Source organism: Anomalospiza imberbis, chromosome 7 (genome assembly GCF_031753505.1).
Source record: "Anomalospiza imberbis isolate Cuckoo-Finch-1a 21T00152 chromosome 7, ASM3175350v1, whole genome shotgun sequence".
Classification (NCBI taxonomy): domain Eukaryota; kingdom Metazoa; phylum Chordata; class Aves; order Passeriformes; family Viduidae; genus Anomalospiza; species Anomalospiza imberbis.
Genome location: NC_089687.1, coordinates 9,891,085 through 9,911,120, shown reverse-complemented (window position 1 = coordinate 9,911,120; position 20,036 = coordinate 9,891,085). Strand labels below are relative to the sequence as shown.

Below are 20,036 nucleotides of genomic sequence, written 5' to 3'. Positions count from 1 at the left end.
TTTATGGAACATGCAAAAATGTCCCGTCAGAATATTACAGGGGGATTTTTGCTTTGTGTTTGGGGCTTTGTTATTTTTGCTGGAAACTTCAGGGTTGGAGATTATTTTATTTTTGTCACAGAATGAGGACAGTGTAAATACAAAATGTAAGTAGAACTGAGAGAAGTGCTTCAACAAGTTGTTTCACTACATTGAAATAAATGTTGATTTGTTCAAAAAAAAAAAAAAAGAAAGCATGCCCTTTCTGGATCTTGTTAGTCTTGACTTTTTATTTCCTTTCTTTGCTAAAGAAATGCGTGCCTCTTGACTTCAGCAATCTGCTCACCCAGCTGCGAGGCATTACGGGAAGGCTGCTCCGACATGCACTCCCAGCAGATGTGTTGGACTTGCTGTCACTGTGCTTGGGGCTGGTCTGGGACCTGTGCTGGGCACAAACTCGAGGCAAGGGAAGGGGTGAATGAAGTCAAGTGTACACATATACCGTGTCTGGCCTCCAGCTCTGCTGTGTGGAGCAACTGCTCTATTTCTGAGCTTTTCCACACATTTTTATTCAGTAAAAGCCTGTTCTAAAAAGGTATTGCTTCAAGGTTCCCCTGAAGGTATGTTACTGCCCTGCCTTGACTCCTGTCTCACAGTGTTTTGGATAGGAGCTGGCTAGGAGTATCTCACCAACAGGTTGGTGGATTCTTTCTGAATATTTGTCCTCTTACTTTTATTGTGAATTCCCAGCAGCTTATGTGGGGGCTCAGATGGAACTCTCAAGCAGGATGAATTAGGCTGGTACATGGAGACAAAAAGGCTCAAACCTCCAGCCAGAGAAGTTGTAGATATCCATAACAGTTGTGAGCTGTTCTGTGGAAACCCATTCCAGAGCAGGACACTCAGAGGGAAGGACTTCAGGTGTTCCAGCTTCTCTTCAAGCACTTGGTGCCACAGGGCTGAGTTGAGCACTTTCCTGAGGGTCTCTTTGGAGGCACAAACACATGTTCTGCCTTCATGTTTAGCCTTCTGCTTCAGCAGCAGCTCCTGAGATGAACTGGGTTTCCTTTCTGGAGGAAATGAGACCCTGCCCTATATTCACCTGAGGACTCATCTTGCTCTTTTCCCCTTGCCCTCCCTATGGTCACCTCTGACAAAAGCCTAGATCCACATGATGCAGTAGTTACAATAGAAAGCTTCTGCATTTGTTCCTCTCACTAGGCACTCCTGGACAGTACTGAAGTCATGTTTTATTCCAGCAGGCTCTCTCTCTCTGTGCCTTCCCCTTGTGCTGTTTCTGTCCCTGGAGACCCAGCTCACTCATTCAGCACGCTCTCAGGATTTCAGTAACTTTTCTTGCAAGGTCTCTGGGGACCATGCGCCTCTGTGCTGTTTCTCCAGGCTTTTGGTTTTATCTCACTCTTTGAAACTTTCCCAGAACTGCAGTGACTTTTCTCTGACCTCCAGGAACTGCAGCTCTTGAGCCCTGACACTCCGACTGGCACAACGAAGACCTGGAGACTACTTTGGGATGTCAGCTTTCCCAGCACATGTTGGATGGAAGCTGCATCTGAGCAACACCAGCTAAAAATAAAAGCTATTCAACTGAAGCTAATGGCAGGTTGCCACGAGTTATTGCTCATTAAAGTGAATTGACAGATGCTTAACTTCAGCAAATCATTCCCTGCTGTGAGATTGGCCTGGTATGAAATGTACTCAAATGTGGGGAGGGGATTCACAATAACTAAATTTAGCTGAGGGTATAATTTCCTCGGACTCCCTCTGTAGTTAATGGAAAGAGAGAGGCTCCTACGGGGTGTGTCCCACTCTGCAGAGCCCTTGGGCAGAGTGTGCACAGCTCCTTGACTGCTGAGAGCAGGAGATGAAGCTGCTGCCTGCCACAAAAATGAGTGGCTCCAAGTGACAGTGTTTACTCACCCCAGCTGGGCGAGTGCTTGTTTTCCTCACATTAGGTTTCAACCTGAAGTAGTGATCAGAAAGCTGAATATTGAAGCCAATAGATTGGTGACCATTTCCCAAAGGCAAAACCCATTTGCACAATCCCTCTGGAGCATCCCCTGCTTTGCAGTGTGGTTAAAGGGAATTCTGCAGATCATTCTCTATCTCAAAGCAGCTCTTCTTTCCTATTTCCAAGAAATACCAGCTATTCAATAGCAAAACAGTGTGTTCTAAATGTTGTGTGATTAATTTAGATTCTAGTCCTTTTCTTCCCCTGTTCTTTGGAAGTTAGTCATGTTTGCGTGCTTGGCAGTGAAACGGCAAGTCAGATTTTGAGGTTTTACATTACAGTGATCAGAATATGTATGCTGCTTCCTCAATTGGACTAGAAACTTTTTTTATAAAATATTTAACTCCATACCGTTATTCTTGAGTTTGGACAGAAGTCATTTCATCCATGTAAGTGGAGTTGTGGGAATCCTGCCAGATTGATTTGTACCTTTTGATATTACTTCCAGCTTGAAGCTTCAAATGATACTCCCAGGACACAAACAGAAAATTCAATTGAACCTTTTCAATTTGCTCATTTCCAGGAGATTATGAAGTTAGGGAGAACATTTGAATCTCTGAACAAAATCTACATTTAGATTTCAATGGCATAGTTTGAATGTGTCTGTACCCTCTGGTGTGAGGTTCTCTCCTACACGGTCCCATCTCATTTTTATCTCGAGCTGGAGCACAGGGCAGGTCTGTGGTTGGACACGTGTGGAGCTGCTGAGCAGAGCTGGGAGCAGATGGAAGTCTCCAGGGCACGTTTTGCAATTCCATTGCGAAAGTTTAATGAACTTCTAATCTAAAGGGCTTTTCAAACCAGTTGTCCTCTGTCTTTGTCTGACATGGGCACTGAAATTTTGCTTGTGTTCACTTATATTCTTCACTAGCGCCTTTTTCAGAGGATGTGAGGAGACAATTTATCTGTTAACATTAGAATTTGTAAGATACATTATTTACACTTTTAACACCTAGTGTTTTTACTAGAGGAATAGCTGTAAAGTGCCTTTGTGTTATCCAAATGTTGTTGCCTCCCAAACTTGTGCAAATCCATTCCAGGTTTTATAGGCAGAATGGGCTCTAACACTAAAACCAGGACCAGTACTGTCATCTGCCTAAGCCACAAAGTTTTGTAACCCTGACTCGTGCCAATAAAAATGTTTCACTGAGCATGTTTTGGACATTTAATACAAAAGCACAGAAGAGACCAAAGGAGCAGTGTTCATACCTCATTCTGCCATCTTTGCATCCATCAGGCAGAGCTTTAGTCCCAAATCCCTTGAGCAGATCCAAGGGGAGTCTCAAAGCAGCATTTCCCAAGGGAGAGTATAAAGCTTCAAGGGGCTGAGAACTATGAACTGGAATCTGCAGCCTGGATGATCATGGAGGTGCTCTTGGAAAGGGCAGGAGAAGGTGCATTTTGATGGTTTAGATGGTTCTTGTTTGTTTAGTGTGAAATACTAACACAGAGGCTTTGTTTGTGCACAGGATGAGTCTAGATGGTTCCTGCTTTCCAAGAGTTTTTGGGATGGAGATTCCCATTCTTTAAGAAGTTTACTCGAGTATTGACTGAGTTAGTCTTTTACCTGCATCTGATTAAATTCTGTCTTTGTCCCAAGTGGTGACAGAAACCACTGAATGTGGAAAATAGGCTCTATTTAGCACAGCAGAGCTGATTTATGTGTTCATCAATCAGATTGTCATCATTAGCTTTCATTCACAAGTGGTATTATCTCTGTAAAATAAAAATTGCTGATTTAAATGCACATGCTAGTAGGACTTCAGAGCTCCCATTCTGGCTCATTTTCTTTGACTTTTGTGGAAAAGTCCTTTTCTCTCAGGCTGTTTCTCTAGGATGTAAATGGAGCCATAGATCAATCACAAGAGGATTCACCTCACTTAAAGCAAGACTGTGCCCTGCTCTAGTGTCCTGTTTTTATAGCTATATTCTGTCTTATGGACTCATATTTCTTTCCTATCCTTTATGATCTGTCATTATTATGTATCAAATAGAGTAGACCGATGTTTTCTTCTGAGTTGCTCTGAGAAGCCTTTTCTTTTCTCTGTTAGAGAGCTGAGGTCCTTCAAAGGAGTCTGGTGCTGCCTGAGCCTGATCAGACAAACCTCCCCTCCCATGTGTGCTCTGGGGAAAAGGGAGGTAAAAATAAATTGCCTTGTATTTCTGTTCCAACAGGAATTCCTACTGACTAAATGAGAATATTACTGTGCCTCTAAAACCAGGTCTATGAGATTTTTGTTTTCTTCTCACCCAAGGTTGCATAGAACTGGAACCTTCTATTTTTCAAGTACAAGAGCTCTGCTTTTACAGATGTCTGTTCATTTGACCAACAACAACAAACATTTCATGGCTGCAGCAGTGCAGAAGCTCTGAATGTTAAAGCCCTTTAGTCTGGCTGAGTATCTCTCACAGTCCTCTTGCCAGCAGTTTCTTGGAGGTTTGCTTAGGAGTGTTTTGGAAACCATCATTTCTTCTGTCTGAATGAGTGGTTTGGCCAGGAAATTAATCTAGCCACATGAGTCTGCTGACCTCCCTGCACCCGTTTTGCTTCACCAAATACCTTTTTTTAGTTGTGTGTCCTGGGACATTGGTGGGAGGCCAGCTCCTCGTGGCAGACCTGCTGCAGTGTGGGGACAGCCGCTGCTCCGCTGGTGTTTGCGGGCAGCAGCAGCTGCCTCAGCTATCACGCAATGAGCTGCTCCGTCTTTCCCAAAAGCTCTCTGGCTTTCCTTAAACAAACTGTTTCCAAAGAGCTCTACTAATGCAGTTTGCAAAGCACATATGTGCTAGTGCTTTGCAAGAAGAGCATGGTAACGTGTCCTCCTCTTCCGCTCGATCCACCTGGTGTCTGGGTCTCGGGCCAGTATCAGGTGTCATGATTAATGTGTTTGTAGCCGTATGTGCCGCAGAAGCAGAGCTCACGTGGCTGAGGAGGTTGTCTGCCTCCTGGCAGATTTTTTGTGTTTCTTGTTTCTTTCTCTCATTTTGTGAGCTCTGCTCTTTCTTGAACTCCAGTCCTGCCTCTGCAACCATGTTGGTGTGACCTGCTTTATGTGCAAAGGAGAGCATTCTCAGCAGGGCTGGCAAACTGCAAATGTGACGTGTTCACAAATTTATCCAAATTTGCAGTTCCTTTGAAAAAGAAAAAAAAGGTTATGAATATTGTGTGTGGATTCTCGATGTGGCTTTTGGATAAGGCATGTTTGGTATTAGTGGGAATTGGGATGGTGAGATGGAAGTGCTTTGTACCAGTGTAGGGTGTGGGCAGAGATAAGTTACCCAACATCGAAGGGCTCTCATGGTGGCTGGGGAGAAGGGAAATTCATGCCAGCCTTTCTCTCCCACCTCCCTGCCTGTTCCCCAGCCTGCAGAACTGCTTTACCAGGCAAAATAAGGCCGTGTTTCCAGTCTCGGTTGCATGGGCCAGGCAAAGTGTGGGTTCTGTCCCAGATGCCTTACCATGCTCAGCCTGGGCAGTTCGGCAAACAAGGAGAGAGAAGGGGCCTTCATATCTGACAGGGTTACATGGCATGACCAGCATGTAGTAACCCTTTGGTAAACAGCCTTTTTCATCACCAAATGCATGACCTTAAGCAGGAAAATCTTGAGCCTTTTTCAAGTGAGATCATTGGACAGTGTTAACAGCCTCCCTCTGGAAACCTGTGTGTTGGCTTTTGTTATGGCTGGTGGCTCTAAAGCTCTGATGTTCAGTCTACAGAGGGTTCCTGGCTCTGGGTGTCAGAATTATTACATGCAGGCAGGGTGGGCTGTGGGCCAGCTTGGGACTGGGACTGTTTCTGCCCACGTGCTGCCTTCCTGGGAGTGACAGGATTACTGACCGTCACTTCCCCAGGACAGCTGAGCAAAGAGTGCAATGGGAGGAGAGGTGCTGTGTCTCTGTCTCTGCCCAGCTGTGGCTGTGCTGCTGGGCAAAGGAGAGGGAGGCAGCAAGGCTGGGGCCTGACCGTGCTGGTAAAACCTGGGATATTTCCTGCTGGGAAGAGAGGTCCCTGCCCCTTCACAGGAATCAGGGTTCCTGGACTTCGCCCTGTCTTGAGCCTGCTGGGCTGAGATAGGATTGCCATCTCAGTAACAAACCCTTGGGTTTGTCTCAGGCTTCATTAGCCTCCAACCAGCTCCCTTCCCTTCCCAAGAGTTAAATTGGCAAAGTGCTGTGGACTGGAGGTGGGGGTTGGACTGTATTCCTTACAAAGTGTAGTGAAAACCTCTCTGTACATCAGCTGAGATGTGGTGAGATCGGCTCATCCTTGGTTCTCCTCAACCTCCCACTGAGCCCAGTCCCCAGCAAAGGCAGGGAGTCTGTGTACAGCTGCTCCCCTCAAATCATCCCTGGAGCGGCAGCCCCACAGAGCAATCGCTTACAGCGTTTCTCCTTCTGACTGCAGCCCAGCTCCCTTTGCTGCAGTAATTCCCAAAGTTAATCCTCCTGCAGCAGCAGTAGGAGCACGAGCACCTGAGGGCGCTCCTCTTGGCAAAGCCCCTTGGCCAAGAACCCTCCAGCTTCCCCCACCACCTGTGGGGCTTTCAGTGCTGCCAGGGGCACGAGGGCACTTGGAAAATCAAAGCCACCATCGTGAAACCCTGCATTTTGCTGACGCAAGGCGCACTGATAAACTTGCAGAGCATCACGTGGAGCCTGCCAGGGAGAGCTATCCAAGGCCTATTGAGTGGAAGATAAGCTGGTCCCTGACAAACATTATCTGTCACTCGTTGATTTAGCGCTACCTCGTGTACATGAAATAACATCAGCAGGGGCTGGCTAAACCCAGGCCTTTTGGAGATAAGACTGCTACTTTGCCCTTACGGAGGAATGCCAGAAAATCCCCAACAGCTCCACCTGGGATCAGCTCTACCTGGAACCTGTCCTCCTCCCAGGTCCTCTTGCACTCAAAGAGGAGCAAAAAACAGATGTTTTTGTCAAAAAACAGATGATTGAGATTTTCTTCTTGTCTGGGAAGTGAACTTTGACTTTCTCTAGCTTGTTAAAATTATTTCTGTATGTTCTAAAATTTAACCTTTGACCTCAGGTATGTAATAACTTATCGGTTCAACTTCTGACTGATGCTGGGTATGGCTATAAAACATTCTGACTCTCATGGTCTGCATTGTGCAAAGCTGGCAGACAAGGCAGGATGCAATCTCTGCTCCATTCACAGACAGCTGCAAGCAGCAGCTCTGCCCAGAGGGGATATGATTTCTTCATGCAGGTAGCAGGAGCCAGCTTCTAAAACAATAGAGGTAATGATTCTCTGCAAGAGTAGCTCTCCCTCAACATATGTACAACCCAGCATCTGTAGTGGTAATCACTGCTGAACTGAGAATATCTGGATGCAGCAGTCTATTTTCATGTGTTGTAACTTAGGTTTTTGGTTTCTGCTGGGACAGATATAAGATTCAGAGATAACAACGTGAAAATGTTTAATCACATCAGTTGGCTCTTCTCTGATGTACAGACTGAGATGTTTCTTACAGGAGTGTGACAGTTTCTGAATTTTGTAAAAAAACCTTCATCTTAAACTGTGTGGGATTAAACATCTCAGACCCTGATAAGGAGGGAAGGGGAGGGAGTTGCCTTGACATGATTTCAGAAAGTTGAAAGCAGGGCACTTATTCCTGAAGGGCAATTGGGAAATCTTTGAGTAACTTGTTTGTTTTGGTTTTAAAACCTTACTGACATTGTCACATCTTTGATCTGTTGCATCTGAGGGGAGTGTGGAAGGTTGCAGCCCTTTCTAAGGTGCCAGTCTAAACATGTGTATCAGTAACTGAGGTTGGATGTAGTTCAGCAGAACCTCCTGCTTCCATATAATGAAACTATTTTGATAATTTTAAACCTTATTAAAAGTTTCCTTTGGTTTGAACAGTTTGTCATCTTTTGTAATTATTCATTCCAGTTTCTTAGTTCTGGCAAATTTGTGAACTCTTCTGACAGATTGCTTTCAGAGGCAAAGGAGATAATTTTAAGGTGCTTCAAAGTTAATAAGTAGTCTAACTAAATCATGTCATTGGGGTCGGGAAACAGCTGAGAAACAATTATGGAACCTGACAATGTGTTGGTGGCTGTCAGGTCTCCTGTAGTAATCTCCTTTTTGTGCTTATTTTCTTCCTGGCAATTCACAATGAAATTGTGGGAAGAAGCTGAGAAATTCAGCACTTAGGGTGAAAACCAGGCTTCCATAAAAAAACCTGAATAAAACCCTGCATATAAAAAACTCCGCTGTCTGCAATCTTTCATAAGGACAGATAGTATGGTAGGAATGGAGAGAGGTGTGTAAGATTGTGGGAAATGCCCATTGCAGGACATATTCCTCTCTCTGGTGTGCAATAAAGTTTGCATAAAGTCCATAGGTCACAAAGCCTTTCCCCAAGGCAGGCTGTACTCTCGTGCTCGGTGCTGCGGGCGCCTGACGTGCCCCGGCAGCAGAGGGGTGCTGGAATGAGGTCTCACCTGCGCCGTTTCCTTGCAGACGCGTATTCCGTCTCTGCCAACGACAACGGGGGCAAGTCTGACTCGGTGGCCAACTTACAACCTCAGCCATCCCTCAACTCCATCCAGAGCTCTCCGGGCCCCAAGCGCTCCACCAACACCCTGAAGAAATGGCTGACCAGTCCCGTGCGCCGCCTGAACAGCGGCAAGACCGAGAGCCACATCAAGAAACAAAAGAAGGTGCGAGATGGCAGGAAGAGCTTTGACCTTGGCTCGCCAAAGACTGGAGATGAAACCACTCCTCAAGGAGACAGCGCAGATGAGGTGTGTGTTGGTGTTTGTTATGGGAAATACCATGTATCTCGGATAGTCTCCTCCATGGGGTGTGAGTCATGCAGTAAATGCGGTTCCCTTAGGGTCTGGAGGGAACAGCGATTCATACGTAAAATTGCATTGTTGCAAACAGCTTTAGGATCCAAAGAGCAATGGGATATATAAGGAATAGTGCTTCACAGGTTGCATATATTATTGTCCTTGGATTAGGTTTTTTAACAGCCTATTAGAAAGCTGCCATGGACAGAAATGAAGTTATTCTTGAGCAGCTGTTATCACTTTTTGCTGAGGTTCATTTCACCTTTATGCTACCGTGGCAGTGTAATTCCTTAATGAAAGAAAATACTCCGAGAAATAGCCATGTCTCTGTTAAATCTGCTATGTAGCTGTACCTGCAGTTTTTCTGCAGGCATGTTCTCCACCAGAATGGCACTTTCCTGATAAAGTGATTGAGGAATTAAAAGCCAAAATGCAGAAGATACTAACTGAACACAAATAAGATGAACACATTTTAAAAACTGTACATCAAACAGTTTTTATTTAAATGAAAAAGCTACTATTCTGTCAGCACACAGACAGATATAGCTGCCTTAGCTGTATGAATGACCTATAAACTGTGTTTCTGCAAGCCTTAGAATACACCTGGATTAACCAGCAAAACCTTAGGTCTTTACTGCTTCTCTTCCATTACCTGCAATTCCCTCCATCCAGCACAATATTGAACTGAAAAGATAAAAGAATCCTGTCCCTGTTTCTAATTATATTTAACTTTTCTTCAGAAGAGCAAGAAGGGGTGGGGAGAAGATGAACCAGATGAAGAGTCTCACACACCTCTTCCTCCTCCTATGAAGATTTTTGACAATGATCCAACCCAAGATGATATGGTAAGGCCTCCTTTACTATATAATTTTTCTGTTTGAGTGCATTTCTCGCATAGCTATATCACAGTGGTTTCGTAGTGGTCTTCTGGTATCAAGGGCCTAGACTTGTGGTTCTAAGAGTCTCCTGAGTGCAAATCATGATCTAATACCTTTCTCCAAGTGAATTTACAAACAGTGCTAGATAAGCAATTTAGCCCTGGCATGCCATTTCATGGCAGGTCGATGGTGTGCCCGTGCTGCGTGTGGTCAGAAACTCCCTTCAGATCGATAATGCGAGTTTGCTACATCTGTTTGAGAAGTGCTGCTGGTGTCTGGCTGTAGCAGTGGAAATGGTGTTTGGTGGCACCATGCTGCTGGTGGTAGCTCTCTGACATTAAGTCAGGATTTGCTGTGGTAACTGGCCCTGTGGCTTGCAGAGTCTCCTGTGTTGGACTCGGGGTGAGAACCTGTGAATGAGACAGTGGTTTGCATTCACAGCCAGTCCTGTCTGTGCATGTCCCCCCACCCTTTCCTGGTGCTGTCATCTCCCTTGTAGAAAACCATCCTCCTGTTTTTCAGTTTCCTGCTTTCCTGCTGGCATCTGTTTTTAGCACTGCCACTTCGGTATTGCTGTCCTCTGATTGTAATTGCTGCAGGCAAAGAGGCAAGGATAGGGGAAATTAATAAATTGTCAGGAAAGAAAAAACCAAAACAACCCAGAATGTTCTTGGGGAAGGTTCAAGCAGAAGTTTGGAAATACAGAAAGAGGAGGATGTAAATATTTCTGGGACTCAAGGAGCAGAGTGATGGAGTAAAGGATTTGGGGGCTTGCTGCTAATCTGTCAGGAAATGTTATGACATTGTGGTGGCAGCAGGAGCAGAAGGAAGCAGCTGGAGTGTGGACTCCTGCCCTTGGAGTGCTCTGTGTGCTCATGGCTCTCTGGTGAGGGACAGAGGGGAAAGGTCGGTGGAGCAGAGCCCTGGTGGATCCATGCCCAGCACAATTGCTCCTGGCTTGTTCCCCATGGTGCTTAGCTAAATGTTTGGGGCTTCGTTTGCTTTTTGGTTTTGGGGAGATGGTTTTATTTTGTTTTGTTTTTTTTTTTTTAAGAAAAACAGAAGTGCTGCAGCTCAGGTCACTGTTTTTGGTGTCCAACACGCCATGTGATTTCAGTATTTCTTGAATACATTTCTGACAGCATAAATGTCAGGGAACTAAGCTGTTTTCTGCTTCAGATGTCTGAGCTTTACAGAGTGTTTTGGCATCCTTTTTCTTCACTCACTCCTAAAACAGAAGATTAAATAGAGCAAGATGCATCTGAAATCCCTTTTTTCCTCTTGTTTTTCTTGCCCTATTCAACCTTTCCTCAGAGGGGTAAAAAACTTAAGCCCGTAGGGTCCTGAATTTCCTGGCACAGGAGCATCATACTAGCAATGTTTGAGCCATGCTGGAGCTGAAAGCTCTTTAATGGTGTTAATTTGGGCACAGTGTCCTGCTCATGCCCTCCCTCTGTGCTTACAGGCATGGGCTTAGGCTGGACCAGCAGCAGAAGTGTGGGGCAGTAGCTGTGGTAGGTAGGAGATGTCTGCATGTATGGGAGGTGACACTTTTCCCTGAGTCCATCTGCCAGTAATTGTGCCTCACTGCTCCTGGAGGCCCTCATAAAGACAAATTGCAAGATCTTTTCATATTAGAAATTCATAATTTGCTTCCTGAGGAATAGAAATACTTTTATTCTATTTTCCCCACTCAAAGCAGACGCTTGTCGATCACAGAAGTTTTGTTTAACTCTGGAATTCTTGTAGACAGCAAATGTTTTCATACTTCCTTCAGAATCCTACAGTTATTTACTTTTCAGAGATATTGAGCAATTTCAGTTAAAATAAGTGAGGGCAACAGCTGTTTAGTGCCTCCAAAAATTGGACTCCTCCTGCTGGAATGGCTATGTTTGGCAGTTATCATCGATGTATTTGTCCAGTATCTCTTCAAAGTCCTTATTTTCAGGTTTTCTTTATTTTCCTAGACACATCTGTCTGCATTGCAGGTGAAACAGGCAGGCTGAGTTTTTTACATTAGTATGAGATTCCTGCATTACCAGCCTAATTCTTCAATTACCAGCCTGATTACCTGTAGTTTTTGTTGTTGTTGCAATTAGAACTGTTGATTAGATGTATTATTTGTGAAAGACAACTTGATGAGTAGCAGTGTTTCTGTTCATGTTTCTGTTCTGTCACAAGGCTTCTGGTTAGGATTAATCTCCTTTGCTCCTTTTTTTTTTTCCCTTCTCCTGGGAATCTGTCACTCAACAGGAGCAACTTCCCCAAAGGGCTGCTGAAAAGGGTGGCCAGCTGCCTAATTCCTGCCATCCCATTTCCCCTTCTCCCTCCCCAGCACTGCTCAATCTCACATGGGTGTTCACTGCCACCTGCACAGTGACTTCACTGAAATAGCTGCCCTCCACAATACTTTCATTAAGCAGCTGAGGGATGAATAAGCTTTTTCATAATTTATAAAAATCTATCCATGCTTTAGTCTGTGTCAGCCTGACAACAAAAGGAGGCTGTCCAAGGGCTTGTAGTTTTAGTCAGTGCGTGAATTGCCTTCAGAAGAGATGTATATCCAGGTGAGCTAATAAATCCCAATTCCCATAGCTGTCAAGTGGGTTTGGGTGTTCAGACTGAGGTTTCTTAGGACAGCAATCAAGGGTGATATGCCCTTGTAGAGTAAAAACGTTAAATTAAAACAGAGACCTTCTGCCCTCCTGTGCCAGGTACCCAGGAGAGGTGAGACATGTAGGGGTGTTTTGTCTCCAGTGGTTGCAGAGAGGGGACAGAAGAGTTACACATTTTAGATGCCTGAAGTTGCATGAGTGGGAGATGTCATCCTAAGTTCATTTGGAGTTGCAATTGATCTGTGAGGAAAGGATGGGGGATGATTTGTTCCCCCCTGCCTCCCTCCCCTACTGCCTGAAATGCCATGTGTACCTTGTGCTTAACTGCTTTTATCAAATATGCATGTAGGGGGGAGGGGGTAATTTCTTACATTTGCAGTAAGAAAATCAATTTTCCGGAGCCTGTAAGACTGTAGATGGCCTGAGAAGGAGGAACCAACTTTAAGAGAATTGTAACCTGTTTGTAAATGAACTTCAGTTCTTTGATGCTGTTCCCTGTTTCCAGTCTTGGAGCTGCTGCAGGGAGATGTGCAGCCAGAAGTGGATGGCAATTCCATGCTTGTCTGCCACAGCAGCACTCGCTCACCTGACCTGCATGTGTCCCTCTCACCCTCCAGCTGCCCTTCCATGTTCCTTCTCCTGTCTCAGAAGCTTTTTCACTGACCACTTGGTTTCCTTCTCCCTTCTCATCCTGCTAACTTGCTTTTCCTTTGCCACCTGGTGTCTTGCAGTCCTCTTCTTTGCTAGCTGCTCGACAGAGCTCCTCCGATGTCCCAACTGCTGCGGATCTTGTCAGTGCAATAGAAAAGTTGGTCAAAACTAAACTGGTAAGTTTAGTGTTGTGAAAACTGTGTACACAACAGGCCCAATGTGACTCTAAGGAAGGGCTTTAAAAGCTACCTCTTGTTCTGGTTTCCTTGCTTTCTGCCTTCATCTGCTCTGCTTTTATTAACCCTGTGTGCTCCGCTTCTCAGTAGTGTCCAATATTTTGCTCCGCTGTGAGATGAAGCCTACCTCTCAGATAGGCTCTGCGCTGCATAGTCAAAAGTCACTTCTGCAGTGGGCTTTGCAGAGCATGAGCTACTGTACTGTTCAATTTCTGGGGTCTTGTTAGTATTCAAATATTTTACCCAGTGGGATGTTTTGTTTGTTTTAAAGCGTGTTCTGAGGCGCCGGGGTTTTATTACCCAACGTGAATTTAGTTGGTGTTCTGGTTTCGTTGAAAAGACTCTCTAAAGAGTAGAACTGCTTGAAGTATCACAGCTGTGCTTTAATTTTACAAAGATTCATGTGTCACTTTTAATCTGCCTTGTCAACTCTTTCTTGCAGGGAGTGGAATAAGCAATAAAAATGCTCTGAGATTAATTTGTAAAAAATGTTCACATTGTGCATTCTCACTGTCTGATCCCCATGTCTGGTGGACAGGGACTAAATCCTGTTTCATATTTTGGCTCCTTTTAAGTTTTCCCAGTGCAACTCAAAAATGTTAATATCAAAGCTACACCTTTTTCTACATGTCCCAGGACCTCTAAAATGAGCTAAATGCTTTCTCTGAACAAGTTTAACATAATTAACAAGCAGGGATATGATGAGTCTACAAAGGTTCATTTCCTTACATCTAAATGATGAAGAGAGTAAAAAAAAAAAAATCTAAAAATTCCCACAGTGATCATTAAATTACTGCAACTCTGAGCGAGCATCTTTATCTAGTGAATAATTTCAGAGGACTTTGGTATTTTCTCAGTTTGAGATGTTGGTACATGAAAAGAGTCAGCATTCACAGCATGCTTGGTAAGGCGTGAGTGGTAAAGGAGCTCTCTGTGGCATGTGAAACCAAGAAGGCTATTCCCAGAAAATTCACTTAAAATAGTTTTATTCCATCGAGGGACTAACAAACTGAAAAGTATTTCATTAATCCAGTTAGACATATTTTTTGATGAAACTTTGTTTTCTCTCCCCCACATGCAGTCTATTAGACTGTTACAACTACTTTCAATTTGGGGATCTGGGGCAAACTTTAATTATTGTGGAATCTTACTATGTGTCCATCTATTTCCATTTTGTGTTTTATTTTACTACAAGAATCCCCCATTCAGCTTTTGGCAGAGGAATTTTTAACCCCATGTAGCCTAACAGTGGTCCTGATTGAGACATCAGAATATTTATTTCCCGGTTGATTTGAAATAATTTGGAAGAGGTTTTTTTCTCAGATCTACTGAAGCATCTTTTTCTACCTTCTAACAAGAGGATGACAACTCCGCTTCAAGGCTTTTTTTGTGGGGTCCTACATCAACCTAAAACTAGTTTGGCTGAGTTTTACAAAGTCCTGCAGGAGAGTATTTCTGAATACTTTGTAGTGTTGGTTGAAGAACTGACTTGAATACTGCTGCTGAAGTTCAAGGAAAATGTTATTCTATTGTTCTTTGGGATTTTTTTAGACCCTTGAAGGAGGATCTTACCGAGGAGGCTTAAAAGATGCCACTGGCTGCTTAAATGAAGGAATGACGCCTTCAACTCCCCCACGAAACCTTGAAGAGGAACAAAAAGCCAAAGCACTGAGAGGCAGGATGTAAGTTGTGTTACTGGTTCTTTCCAAAATATGTACTCCGGGAGGACACACAGCATCACTCGAGGAATACTTTGTAGTCAGTGAGTGAGCATGGAACTGAGAGTAAAACCATGTTCTGCTTGTTTCTTGTTTTTCCTAACGTGTAAAAACACTTCATAAAAGCACTTCCACACACAGGAAATTCATCATCACTCTCAAATGTACAGCTTTTACATCAGATAGCAAATTTCTATGCTGCAAAAGTCTCTGAAGAGCTCAGCAGGTATTACTGAGATGTTTGCATTGGTAATTACTGCATTGCCAGAAGTGAAATCAGCTCTCAGAGGGAGGATATGTGGTTGACCTTATTAGCTACCTTTGAGAAAAAGAACAGAGAATCCCTCTAGGATTTTTTGAAAGAGATATTTTTTGCTCTCTTCACTAGCAAAGAAAGGGACAGGATTCAGATGCATCTGTGGTGGAAACATACCACTGAAAAGAAAGTTCCATTTGGTAAATCCTCATGTTCATGGTAATGGGAGAAAAAAGAAGAGGTGACAGCTCATGAAAGTTGTTTTTTTGAAATTAGCTGTACACTCCCTTAAATTTAACAAAAAATAATGCTTATTCCTTCAAAGCCTATAACGATTAAAGCATTTCTTAAATGTGTGTTCAGCTGAAGAACACAGAGAACTGGAGCAACAGGATCAAGAGTTATACAAAAGAAAGCTGAGGTGGCTGTTTACGTTGTATCACTTTTAACACTAACAGTAACTGCAATGATCTAATCAAATGGTAGATTGAAGGGAAAAGTAATGTTCCATACAGCTCTCATGGGAGTGTGGCAAGGTGAGAGGTGGAAGAAGAGCACCCCATTTGGGAAAGATGCCAAGTCAGGGAAGAACAAGGAGGTGGTTAAGAGTAGAAGATGAAGTAGGAGCAAAGTGTCACAGGTCTGTGAAAGCCATCATTTGCTCCTGCAGGTTGTTGCAGGAAGCCAGAGAAGGGATACAGTGAGGGCCTGGAGCAACTTCCAGCAGCAGACAAGGACATGACAGTCCTGGATGTGTTTCTGAATGGCAGAAGTTTTCTACAAGGCAGCTGTCAGCCTTCTTGCAGGGAACCTCTCTGTCCATGACTCTCTCCTAGAAGCTCCTCAGTACTGCAGGATCTGGAGTTCCTCTGGTAGCAATTCATTAGTTAGGTGGCTGGCAGCTAACTGCAGGTTGCAGTTTTAGTGCAGAGACCTCTGCCACTTGTAAGCTCAGCTACAGGAATGCTTCTGGCAGGGGACTGGCAGCCTATTACGTGCAATTAGTAGCTGCCAGAATTCCTAAACACCAGGATGTTTAGGAGCACCTGCTAGTGGCTTTCAGCACAAGACATCTGTCTCCCCTCCAACTCCATTCTATCTGTGTTCTGTGTCCCTGCAGCTTGCTGGGTTTAATTCCATAGTCATGTGAGGCAGCTGATCTCCCAGTTCGAGCTGTGACCCTCCAATCTCCACAAAACAGCAGCTGAACCCTTGCACAGGCAAGGGCAGCAATGTCCTCTGTTCCTGGCAGCATATCCATGCCAGCAGTTAGCCCTGGTGTGAGGAAACTCCGTATTCCATCAGGCTTGATTGCTGCATTTCTGTGAGCAGAAAGACAACAGTCTTATTGAGTGTCATTGTTCAGTATAGGTCTAATACAGAGTTTCCAAGATATCCAGCTCTTCAGACTCAATCAGAAATCCTGTTCATGTTCATGCCAGTTTAAATACAGCTAAGTATTAAATACAGCTAAGGACTCCCTGTCCTTGCTCCCTGTTATCAGAGCAGATGAGTGAAGTTGAATTTTTGCCTGCAAGCATCTTAGAAACCTTATATTTGGGGGTACCTCTAAGGTGCTGCATCAGGTAGGCTTCACAGAGAGAGCTGAGATGGTCAAGGCTGATTTTCCTGCTTGGTAGGAAGAGAGGAGCAGAGGGAACCCTGGTGCTGAATTAAGCACTGGAGGTGCAGACCCTGAATTCTAGTAGAGGTGTGAATTGGCAGGTTTTGTCTGTTCACCAGAAACCTGGTTGCTGCACTGATTTTTAATAAACACACACCTGCCTGCGTGTCCTGCAATGTTATGTACTACAAGTACCTGCTGCTTCATTTTTAGAGCAGAACGTGGCCAGGTGGATCCTTGGGAAGGTTGAGAAGCCTTGAGAGGTTCTCCCATTCCCTCTGCAGCTCTCTGTGCCTGTTGGGAGCAATGCAAACAGAGGTGGTGCCAGCTGGAAGGTCCCCTCCCAGCCTTCCTCTCCAGGCAGAGGGGACTGGGGAGCCTGTCCCAAGGGCAGAGGGGACTGGGGAGCCTGTCCCAAGGGCAGAGGGGAATGGGGAGCCTGTCCCAAGGGCAGAGGGGACTGGGGAGCCTGTCCCAAGGGCAGAGGGGACTGGGGAGCCTGTCCCAAGGGCAGAGGGGACTGGGGAGCCTGTCCCAAGGGCAGAGGGGACTGGGGAGCCTGTCCCAAGGGCAGAGGGGACTGGGGAGCCTGTCCCAAGGGCAGAGGGGACTGGGGAGCCTGTCCCAAGGGCACGCTGGGTCAGGCAGCCTGAGGGGCTGTGCAGCACACGCCGGCTCAGGCCGTGCACTCTGGGAAAGAGCAGCCTCTTGCCTTTTGCCTCACACGTGTTTGCTGCCCGGGCACAACTTGGCACAGCGCTCCGGAGAGCACAAGTGTCTGCTGTGGCTGCTGCCAGCCCTGCCTGCTGCCAAGGGGGCTGGATTTCACTCTCAAACCAACAAGAAGCTGTTTGACTTTTTTCTACCACATGGCCAAAGGATCACTTCTGCTTTGTTTGAGCAAGGACACGTTGCAAGTGCAGCAGGAGCAGCATTTATTTTCTCAGTAGCCTCCCATAACTAAATCTCTCCTTGCAATGCCAGTCTGGTTGTTTTTTTTTTTTTTTCTTTTTCTTTTTCTCTCCAGGCTTTATCTTAGCACTGTTAGCCCTCAGTCCTATCCCTTCAAGTGGGTCAGTCTGGTGATTGATGTGGACAGAGCAATATCAGACTTTAAAGCACTCCTCTATCTTGTTAGCCTTGTTACTGCCATAGCAAACTTGAGGACAGATAGAGTTTGTCATATGCCAAATCTATGTTTTGGCATAATTGAGAGACAAACTGTCTGCAGCAAGCTGTAACTTTTTGAAATTATCCTCAAAAGAACTATGTGATTAGTCAGTTTGAGTTTAAAAGGAGGGGATTTTTTTAGCTTGCTGTTATTTGCATGCATCAGGCCTTCATCAGATGACTCCCCTACCTGGGGTTATTAGCTCTGAAATCAGAGTTAAAACATTCGACACCCATACATAGATTACCTGCTCCGGAAGATTAAGCTCTTAGCTATGACAGGAGAGGGGATTTGTTTTCCAAGTGTTTGAAACTTCCAAATTGAAACTTAATTGATGACTCTTGGGCAAAGCCAGATGGACTGGGGCAAGGAATCCACTCCTGCTTGCTGCAAAATGCATCAGGACACTTGTCCATCGTTCTCAGGGGACCTACGTAGGGGAAGGGGAGAGGAGATCAGGGAGGGGTCGTTTAAGGTACAGGCAGCTGTTTGTGCTGCTGCCCTTGCACCATCCTGGGATGTGGGGGGGAAGAGGGATAGCAGGAAAGAATGGTTAAGAGATTTAAAACTACTCTGACCTGACATGTGATGTTTTTGTCTGTTACATTCCACTGAGCTCTGAGTGAAGGGTGAATTGTGTTATGTGATCTGGATGATGATGGGGTTTTATGGTGAGGTCGTATGTGGTAAAGGAGCAAATGGTAACATCAAGGAATATGGTCAAATACTTGTGTGTTCTGTTTTAATTTAGGTTTGTCTTAAATGAGCTGGTGCAGACTGAAAAAGACTACGTCAAAGACTTGGGAATTGTTGTGGAGGTGAGCTGAAGCAAACCCTGCTATGCAAAATGTTTTCCCACTAAAAAGCACCATGCTGACAAGTGACAACAAAAAATACAGCATGAGAAACAAACTGCTTTATTTTGCAGTCTGCTTCCATGGTCCCCTTCTCATGTTGACAGAAACAAGAAGAAATGCCTTTGGAAACTATTTTTGTTTCCATCTAGCAAATGTTGTATTTTAGGTTCAATTCCAGTGTGCAAAGGTTTATCTTGGCTACCCTACTTGTGACAAACTCTTTTTGCTGTAATGCAGCTTTAGAGGCACTGGTAGAGAATTAACTTATGATCCTTCCACTTATTTCATGCTTTTCTTCCCATCATATTGGGTAATGATAACACATACTTTCCTTGAATTTGCACCTGGACTTATATCCTGTGTCTGAATACCTTTCCAGAAGCTGGGCCTGGAACTGTGTTGAGGTGCATGTGTGTCCTGTGAATTATTGTTCTGCAAAAAAACCTGAGATAAAAGAGAGTTTGGTTTTTTTTTGTTTGTTTGGGGTTTTTTTTTGCATTAAAAACAGTCTTTTTTTTTTTTAAGCTTTAACTTGTAAAGATTTGGCTGATCCCTGGGGATCACCTGTCACAGCTAACTCAGTGTAGGGTTCTGTTTTTTTCCCAGCAAGGACTCAGAACTGGAGACATGTGATTCACTAGTGGCATTCACTAGTCCAGAGAGAATTATTAGTCTATCTAACAGTGGTTTTCAACAGCTTCCAAACGTGAAAACATTTGTGTTCTGTATGCACCACTGGCAAACCTGACAGGGCTGTCATGCTCCAAAGTCTTACAAAGAAACTCTCAGGAGGTGTGAGAAATCCTGTTCTTGTGACTCGAAATTTACTGCTTGGCTTTGTGCTCCCACAAGATACTCATGGTGATGAATGGAAGAACTCTGTACAGTCTATAGACTCTATGGAGTCTGATTTCTTCCTCTTACCAGAGAAGCCAAGAGCTTGACAAACTATTTAACTTTTATCTTACAAATGTACTTGTCACTTCAACTACATCTAATAATGTTTTGAGTAAGTATTGCAGATATTCTAAACAGATCCTTTAAAGTTTTCTTGTAAGCAAACTGGGTAATTTAAAGTATCTACTTAGGTTTCTGGTTTGAAATTGTATGAAAGATATTTTAAGTATTTTCACTGTAAAAAATCCTGGCATTAAACTTTTGCTTCTTTAAAAAAGAAAAAGTAATTGTGCTCCCCCTTCAAA

General features: G+C 44.4%; 1 protein-coding gene across 18 annotated transcripts in view; it reads left to right on the top strand.

The window, feature by feature from the left end:
* The window catches only part of KALRN (kalirin RhoGEF kinase), a 475,447-nt gene that overhangs the window by 409,486 nt on the left and 45,925 nt on the right, over nucleotides 1-20,036 (top strand). For 15 of the 18 annotated variants that reach the window (XM_068195349.1, XM_068195344.1, XM_068195342.1 and 12 more), the window contains 5 exons: nucleotides 8,497-8,780; nucleotides 9,569-9,673; nucleotides 13,053-13,148; nucleotides 14,760-14,890; nucleotides 18,729-18,795. In XM_068195349.1, the coding sequence (XP_068051450.1) occupies nucleotides 8,497-8,780; nucleotides 9,569-9,673; nucleotides 13,053-13,148; nucleotides 14,760-14,890; nucleotides 18,729-18,795 (683 nt within the window). The remainder of the gene's footprint in view (nucleotides 1-8,496; nucleotides 8,781-9,568; nucleotides 9,674-13,052; nucleotides 13,149-14,759; nucleotides 14,891-18,728; nucleotides 18,796-20,036) is intronic. The other 3 variants (XM_068195340.1, XM_068195347.1, XM_068195346.1) reach the window with 3 other exon arrangements.